The 8,369-nt window shown below is 48.6% G+C and overlaps 1 protein-coding gene across 3 annotated transcripts; it reads right to left on the reverse strand.

The window, feature by feature from the left end:
• Positions 1–280: 280 nt before the first annotated feature.
• Positions 281–5,492, reverse strand: LOC125509534 (uncharacterized). Of its 3 annotated transcripts, none has more exons than XM_048674520.2 (6): positions 4,986–5,492; positions 2,552–2,661; positions 2,106–2,477; positions 1,251–2,010; positions 901–922; positions 281–742 (listed from the first exon to the last, which is right to left on the reverse strand). In XM_048674520.2, the coding sequence occupies exons 1-5, from the start codon at positions 5,218–5,220 to the stop codon at positions 906–908; spliced, it is 1,494 nt and encodes a 497-aa protein (XP_048530477.1). In that variant the 5' UTR covers positions 5,221–5,492; the 3' UTR covers positions 281–742; positions 901–905. The 3 variants fall into 3 exon arrangements, with proteins under 3 accessions (XP_048530477.1, XP_048530478.1, XP_048530476.1); XM_048674521.2 differs by having other exon boundaries at positions 281–801; XM_048674519.2 differs by lacking the exon at positions 901–922 and having other exon boundaries at positions 4,986–5,489.
• Between the last annotated feature and the right edge of the window lie 2,877 nt (positions 5,493–8,369).

The raw sequence follows: 8,369 nt of genomic DNA on the forward strand, positions 1-8,369 counted from the left end.
TGTCCAAATTCTACCAGATTTTGCACAAACATCACGCACACAAGTATTTGCTTGGAAAAAAAATCAGATTTTCTTGCTTTTCTGATTTTGCCCAGGCTCATCTGAGCCCTGGTGCTGAAACGCCGCACTCCAAAATATAGGCTCATTTTATTCCCACCAAGGTGGAGGTGGAGCACATGAAAGGCAAGCCAAAAGCTGTAACCTCTGTGACCTAACTTTGATATTTCAACAACATAAGCAAGCGCGCCACAGTACAAATGCTAAATTACCACTCAGCACGAAAAGGCCCACGGCATGAAATGCCACATCAAAGATGAGCGTTGTAGTATGCTGAATATGTCACAGGTAAGAGCATGAGTACATTCTTCTCTACCATAAGCCCCCAGCCCTTCGGCGAGACCTTAAGAGTACACATTCTTCTCTACCACAAGTCCCCAACCCTTCGGTGAGACCTTACAATTTGGTAAAGGCGTAAGGCAGCCACCTTCGTGACATAAAGCCCTGTAAATTAGCATAATATAGACCTATATCTACAGTTATATCCGCCTCAGATGGTCCGGAATTCACCATACAGTTAAAATTTACTGAAACACAGAACCCGCCTTTGCAGCATCTTCCCAGTTCAGGAAGTTCCAAGCAGCAAAATTGCAACCACATCGACCTCATATTCAGGATAGATTTGTGAACAATGGAGCAGATACATTGGAAGCAATCTGACCATCACTTCAGGAATGGAGGAGAGCTGCAAGTTTACACTCGAATGAGATTTATTTTGCTCATAAATTACCCAGGGGCAGAGAACTGAAAAGCAAATTGAAGCAGCACATATGTAACTGAAGCAGACTTGTGGGTTTTGAAATTCGGATTCAATCAATGCAATTTCGCTAACGGGATACATACATAAATCAAATGTCCACCAGACCTGATTGCATATCAATCCATAGGGTAGTGTTGTACGAAAGAAGCACCCAATGCACCACAAGACAAAATATTAGGTTAATTCAAAATAATACAGTACATATCTTCTATCTTCAATATGATCATTTATTTTCATTTAAAGGAAAATAACCCTAATACTTTATCTATTAGATACAAAACAATGCAGTAGATTCATTGAGTGTCTCAATTCAAAAGTCAATGGCTACTTGGCTAGAACTAAAGCACTTCAAACTAACTATCCAAATAATAAACATTAAATTAGAAATACAACCCTAAGTACATGCTACAGAGATAAGAGATCAGATACTTACAATACGGAGATGGAGCAATTGGAGGAGACTTGGTTGTTGTGCCACTTCGTTTCTTCCGTGGAGGAATGGAATGTCGAAAATGAGGCACTGGGGGTGAAGGTATCGGCATCATTTGATAAGTTGGTCCAGGGACTGCGTTTGGTACATGATTGGGGGATGGTAAGGGATGGGGAGGATCTACACGGCCAGGGATTGGTGGAAATGCTGGAGGAAGGTATGGTTTATGAACTGGGGGGGATGGAACAGCAGATGGCTGTGGTGAATGCACAAATGGAGGCAGCTTAGGGCCACTACCAAAGCAGGGTGGTTTTAACATTGGCCTACCAGCTGGAGGAAAGGGGTTACAGTCAGAACATGGAAAACAAGGGGGGTGGTTTGGTAAAGGGGGAGAAGCCCGAGGGGAGGGACTAGAGGTTGGGGGTGCAAGGTACGGGACACTCCCAGATGGCGACAAAGATGGTGGTACACTTGTAGAAGGTGATGGAGAGGGGGATGGATATGGAGATGGTGAAGGAGCTGGACTAGGAGATAAATATGAGATTGAGTGTTGCAGATACGATGACAGCTGAACTCCTTTTACCTTACCAAATACAGAGTGATTAAGCCCAAGGTTCCTCGCGTCAGGTTCTTTGATTAGCTCAGCTAGTTGTTTCAATCTATATGGCAACAGAATACTAGTCCCATCTAACACCGATGCCTCAATAGTTGCTGGGGCTTCAACTGAAGAACCAATTTCATTCCTGAACTGCAAGTATATTCTCTGCATATATATGATAGACAGTGAGCTTAAATTCAAAAAATGAAGCCAGAAAATCGGTAATAATACCTCGTCGAAAGTGATTAAATCGGTGATACCTCATAGGACCTCAAGTTCAATCCAAATTCCAATTGATTTTTTAGCTCTGTAAGATTACCCAAGATCTGACCAATGGAGTTGTTCAGCACAAAGTTGAATAGTGGGTCTGTGCTTGCCCATATAGAACCAGATTGCGCAGGAACAACAGTAATTCCTCCAGGGAATCCCAACAACTCGATGGAAGATGGATAACCAAAAATTGATGGTGTCAAGGATAGGTTCAGCTGCTTCAGCATCATCCCTATTAAGGATGACCTCAGTACACTAAGGGCCGGCAAACTTATTGAAGCATCTTTTGGATAAGGAAGAACACCAAAAACCACACGCGTGGAGTATTTAGAAGCTAAAGAGTGCATCGAAACAATGGAAACCTGTTTTAAAACATATTTGGATTAACCAATGGTAAAGGCAGAAGAATAGAAGAGAAATAAGAAAATTCTGTCACCTTGCTATTAGGTACACCAATCTCTTCAAATATGTCACTCCCTATTCTGTCCATGTGAGCAGCGAGGAACGATACTGGCTTTTCCAACGTGAAACCAACCTGGATTTCAGCTGAAACAGAGAAAAGAGTCCTTTAGTCGATACTCAAATCCACCATTACGCATCACTATATAGTTCTGTGAAGTAGAAAATGCAAATGACATTTTTACAAACAAACATATGGGCAAATAGAAATAGACAAGCTCTAGGAAAATGTTCGCCAAGTTAGCCAAGATGAAGGGACAATGTGGTTTAGCTTTTGTTTAGTTTAGCACAGTTCAGTACAAGTAAATAACTAACCTAGTGGTAAAATAGGATTGCTAGTAATGGTTTGAGAGATAACAACCAGTCAATAAAGAATCACTCTAGCACTTCCGCGGACAGGGAGTGACTAGGGGTATAAAAAGCTACAGGTCAAATGCACTTGACATAAATGTGCCACAAATGCGAGGGACTGGGAGCGTGTTTGGTTCGGGTCCTTGCTGCCAAACGCCTGGCCTGGAGCTTCCCTGGGAGCAGCCTGGTCTTTGTTTGGTTAGATTCCTGAAAAACTAGACCAGTGCATGACCTGGATCGTCCAGGCAGTTGGTTAGACTCAGGCATCCTATTCTGGTAGCCTGGATCATGGAAAGCAGCAGCCTGGCGTTAATACAGCACTTTGCAGATGGATTACAGGCCAGTATGTCAGTACATATATTTATTTAATCCTTTGATGGCTTCCCAGGCCTAGGGCAGGATCCAAACAGCTACCTGTCCAGGCTGACTGGCCAGGCCAAAAAATCAAAATCCAGAAGCCCAGGCGGGGCAGCACTTTCCTCCAGGCATGCAGCCCAGGGCACGAAACAAGCTATCCCTAGTTAGCACAGCCACCATTACTGATAAGAATGTACAGGCGTCAAACTTAGTATATACTAGCACAGAAAATTTATCTCAACAGGAAAGACAAAATGCATATAGAAGAACCAAGTGATACAGAGATTAAAGAGGGCAGTAGAGCACTATGGCACTACCGTATATAAGTTATTAGATTAAGATTGCATGGTGAGCTATTAGATAAGAGTACCTTAATTACATGGTAAGATTTTATTGTCCTGCAAACATTTGAGACACCTTAAGTAAGGAGTTTATATTCTACTTAAGCCCTTAGAATCCAGGGCTAAGAAAATGCTAGCATAGGTAGTGTGAGTTTAATTACACGTGAGAACCCAATTAAATCTTGATGAAAAATATGACGAGTTTGAGAATGTGAGGTTGCTCAAGCCACTTCATACAGGTCCCAAATATACAACTATTTAAACTTCATGGTCTGGGCAAAGAACAATAACCATATTTTACACTTAACTACAGAGAAATATACCTTCAATCATTCACTGAACAATTTCTTATCTAATTCATAGGCGTGCATAAGTATGGTAGGTATGTCAACAACATAACACACACCCGAGAACACTTCACATAAACACTTAATAGCAAAATACGAGGACGCTTGTAAATTGTAATTAATCCGTAGCCTAGCCAACACAACCATGCAATGCCAGTGATAAATGAAGCCAATGACATGTATGGCAAGCCTCCATTTAAATGAGCATCTTATACAGGCAGGGTAAAGTAAACACAGCAACCACGTCTGGAATCACCAGTACACTACCACCAGCTTATGCAGTAGGAAATTCATAAATCCATGACCCTTGTTATCATGACAAAAGTAGTGATCTAAATGATCTTGTATTTCTTTACAGATGGAGTACTCTGGAAACAAATTACACATCTAACTTTGACAGAAACAAGCCAAGAATTCTACACCCTGTGTGTGTGTGTTTTTTTGAAGGCTACACCCTGTGTGTTGGGAAACCCATGAGAGAGCAAATCATACAGGCACAGGCTGTATACAAAAAGAAAAATACGGGAACCCGAGTACCATGTCCAAGTGACCTCTAAGGCTCTAACAAGACATTTCCAGGAATAACTTTTATGTTGCATCAATCATAACAATTGCCTTCAAACACCAGGTCATAACAGCAAAACCTATATGAACTTGTAATTCAAACTATCTAAGTAAGGTTTCAACTGAATCCAGAATCTGAAATTCATTACAAGAAGAGAAGTAGAGAACCAATCGTTCACCAACCAGAGACAGCCAATTGTCCCAGAGCACCAGCCGACCGAAGTTGAGTAGTAAAATCGTGCAAATCCTAGATCCAGGGCGGATGCATCGAAGCATCGAACAGCAGCCCGAGGTGATGAACTCGCAGTCGTCCCATCTCGTCGATCCGCTGTCTAAGGCCTAATTGACTGAGTCGTCACTGCACCCACGCGCACGCGCAGTAGACCAACTAAACCGACTAATCGCTAACCACGAGGAAGAAGAAGTTAAGCGGTGGAGGCGGAGAGCTCACCGGCGAGAACGTCGGGGTCGCTGGAGAGGTAACCCTTGGGGCGGGAGGGCAGGAGGAGGAACAGCGCCGGGACGAGGACCCCGACAGCGAGCGCGAGCACGAAGACGCACCGGAACGAGACGGAGCGGCCGACCGCGCCGGCGAAGCCGCACCCCCACCCTCCCCCTCCTCCTCCTCCGCCGGCGATCGCGAGGCCTCCCGCGCCGCCGAGCTCGACATCGACGGGCTTCCCCATTCCGAGCGCATCTGACTCCGCCCCCACGACCCCCAGCTCCCCGCCGCCGCCGCCGCCGCAACCACCCGCGGGCGCGCGTGGAGGCCGCCTGGACGACTAGCCGCGCCGCGCTTCTACCTCCCGCCGGCGAGACTGTCGGTTAAGTAGGGTTTTTTTTCCCTCTCCCCGCCTCGTCTCCCCCCTTGGATTTATCCCCTTGTTTTGTGCCTGAGGTGGGTGCCAAGTATGCGGATGGATTTCGACGGGGAGCTTTCTCTTCCTTTTCCCCCCCTCTTTGCTTTGCTCAGTGCCCGAGCCATGTGCTATTTTTTGCCGAGATATAGTACATTCGCGTGAGGGTACGATATTTCTTTTTTGAGCTGTGAGTAGGAGTGTTTTTTACTGCGGCCATTTCGTTTGGGCATCGCCGTCAGGGACGCTGCCTGATGACCACCTGGCTCTGGCTGCGAGGCCAAATCCCACCTTGCTTTCCCGACCAACCGGGCATGTGAGGACATGTGGCGAGCTACCTCACTTGCCATTTCTTTTCTTTTTTTTGGCTTCTCATCAGCTTCGTCACAGGTCACTTGTCAACTGGGACGCACACTTGTGCAGCCACCGAGTGCGCTTTTGTTTAGTGACCGCACCGGCTTTGCGTGTTTTGTGTAGCGTCCGTGTCATTAGGTGGCCGCCATAGACTGGCTTTGGCTGGCCCCGGTCAGTTGGTTGGGGGTTCACCAGAGAATTCCTACTCTTGTTTGTATTACACGTACCGCGTGATGTGGCGCAATGTATGACAGGTGTAGTAAGCAATGGTATCCCTAGTTTCAAAGGAAAAAAGCAATAGTATCCCTTACGTTCCACAAAATATAAGGTCATCTTCAACACAGACCCTTGCCCCGCCTGCATACGTCCGGATCATGCTGTCCGGACATGTTGTGTCATCCAGTGCGGGTTTGTACCGGTTAACAGGATAGTCCAGACGCACTTTCTCTCGCAAACGTAGAGGCTTTGTAGGCGTCCGGACCGCTCCCAAGCCCGCATCTAATCGACTGGCCCACCCAAACCCACCTCCCGCGCTTTTCATCCCACGCGTCGGGCTGCTTGCCGTACCGCATTCATGTCGGCCCAAAGCAGGCAGTGTCCAGCATTGATGTCCGCAATTTGACCGAATGGGAAGGCGGTGCAAACAGACGCGACCTCTCGGGTGTCGCCGCTTCAATGCAGACGCCGCATCACGAGAAACCTACTTCAGCTGCTGCACCACACTGAAGCGGGCTGGCCGACCCTCCGTCTGGCCTGGCCGTGGCTATTTAAGACCTACACTGGTGACGCACAGATCCACACTCCCCCTGCCTGGCATCGCGTCGTCCTCCTCTCCCTCGCCGTCACCTCGCTGAGCCCTTCCTCATATTTGAGCCCATCGGCGATGCCGAAGTCCTAGTTCTCCGCGCCGGTAGAAGTTCCTCTTCAGGCGGATCGTGGTGCCGCCGACCTTGCTCTGCGGGACCATCTGCATCCACGACGGCGGGCTCCTCTGGCGACGAGGAGGACCAACCACAACAGAGGCCCCATCTTCTCTCAGAGGCGGCTTCGACGGACGAAGAATTCGTTTGTCAGATGGAGATCATGACGGGGTTTTCCCTCCATCACATGGGCCCGGCGCCGCCATCGCCAGCGCACGTAAGCGGGGGTCGGCATCCCCACTGCGACAGGTGAAGGACGAGCCGGTGTCCCTACCACGCAACCGCGGGCTCCAAATTGGTGGCCATGTGAAGCAGGATCCGGCATCCCCTTAGCATCTCCGCCGTGTGAAGGACGAGCCGGTGTCGCCCCCGCCGCACAACCGCTACATGTTGGGAACGCAATAATTTCAAAATTTTCCTACGCACACGCAAGATCATGGTGATGCATAGCAACGAGAGGGGAAGAGTGTTGTCCACGTACCCTCGTAGACCGTAAGCGGAAGCATTATGACAACGCGGTTGATGTAGTCGTACGTCTTCAAGATCCGACCGATCCTAATACCGAAAGTACGGCACCTCCGCGATCTGCACACGTTTGGCTCGGTGACGTCCCACGAACTCTCGATGCAGCTGAGTGTCAAGGGAGAGCTTCGTCAGCACGACGACGTGATGACGGTGATGATGAAGCTACCGGCGCAGGGCTTCTCCTAAGCACTACGAAGATATGACCAAGGTGGATTATGGTGGAGGGGGCACCGCACATGGCTAAGGGATCAATGATCAACTTGTGTGCCCTAGGGTGCCCCCTGCCCCCGTATATAAAGGAGCAAGGGGGGAGGTCGGCCGGCCCTTGGGGCACGCCAAGGAGGGGAGGAGTCCTCCTCCTAGTAGGAGTAGGACTCCCCTTTCCTAGTCCAACTAGGAGGATGAAGGGGGAAGGAAGGAGAGGGAGAGAAGAGAAGGAAAGGGGGGCGCCCCCCCCCTTCCCTAGTCCAATTCGGACTAGAGGGGAGGGGGCGCGCGGCCCTGCCTTGGCCGGCCCTCTCTCTCCACTAAGGTATCCGGATCCGGCTATACGCCATACTTCGGCACCGCCCACTTCAAATATGGAACCTCCTCGATGGCGGGGAACGAGGCAAAAGAACTTCTTCCATAATTCAAAATGGGCCTCGATGCCTAAGAATAGCTTGCAGAGGGCAACGAAACCTGAGATATGCAGAATCGAACCTGGGGTGAGGTTGTGTAGTTGGATGCCGTAAAATTCCAATAACCCCATGAGAAAGGGATGGATTGGAAAACCTAGGCCCCGCAACAGGAATGGGACGAAACACACCCTCTCCTCCTTATTGGGGTTGGGGAAGTTCTCAGCCATCACGTCGTTGCTGATTGAGGCCAATCCCGCTCGAACAGAGACTAGATCCATGAGGGGAAGATAGCCCTACGTCTGGAGTCAGCTCAGCTGAAGATGAGGCATGGAGCAACTCTGCTAATCACCCTCTTGAGGGCCATGGGGCACGAAGAGGAGCTTGGGGCACTAGCCATAATGGAGGGCTCTATTCATGGCTAAACTTGGCACTTTTCCTTTTTGCGCGTTGTGGGATGGCATTGGGGGATCTACAACCCCTTATATAGATGTCGTCTGAGCATGGTGGGGCCTGTTTGCAAAAAAGCATGGACCGTTCGTATTCACTTAGCGCGCGGAAA

Source organism: Triticum urartu, chromosome 5A, assembly GCF_056163025.1.
Source record: "Triticum urartu cultivar PI428250 chromosome 5A, HENAU_Tu73, whole genome shotgun sequence".
NCBI classification, from domain to species: Eukaryota; Viridiplantae; Streptophyta; class Magnoliopsida; order Poales; family Poaceae; genus Triticum; species Triticum urartu.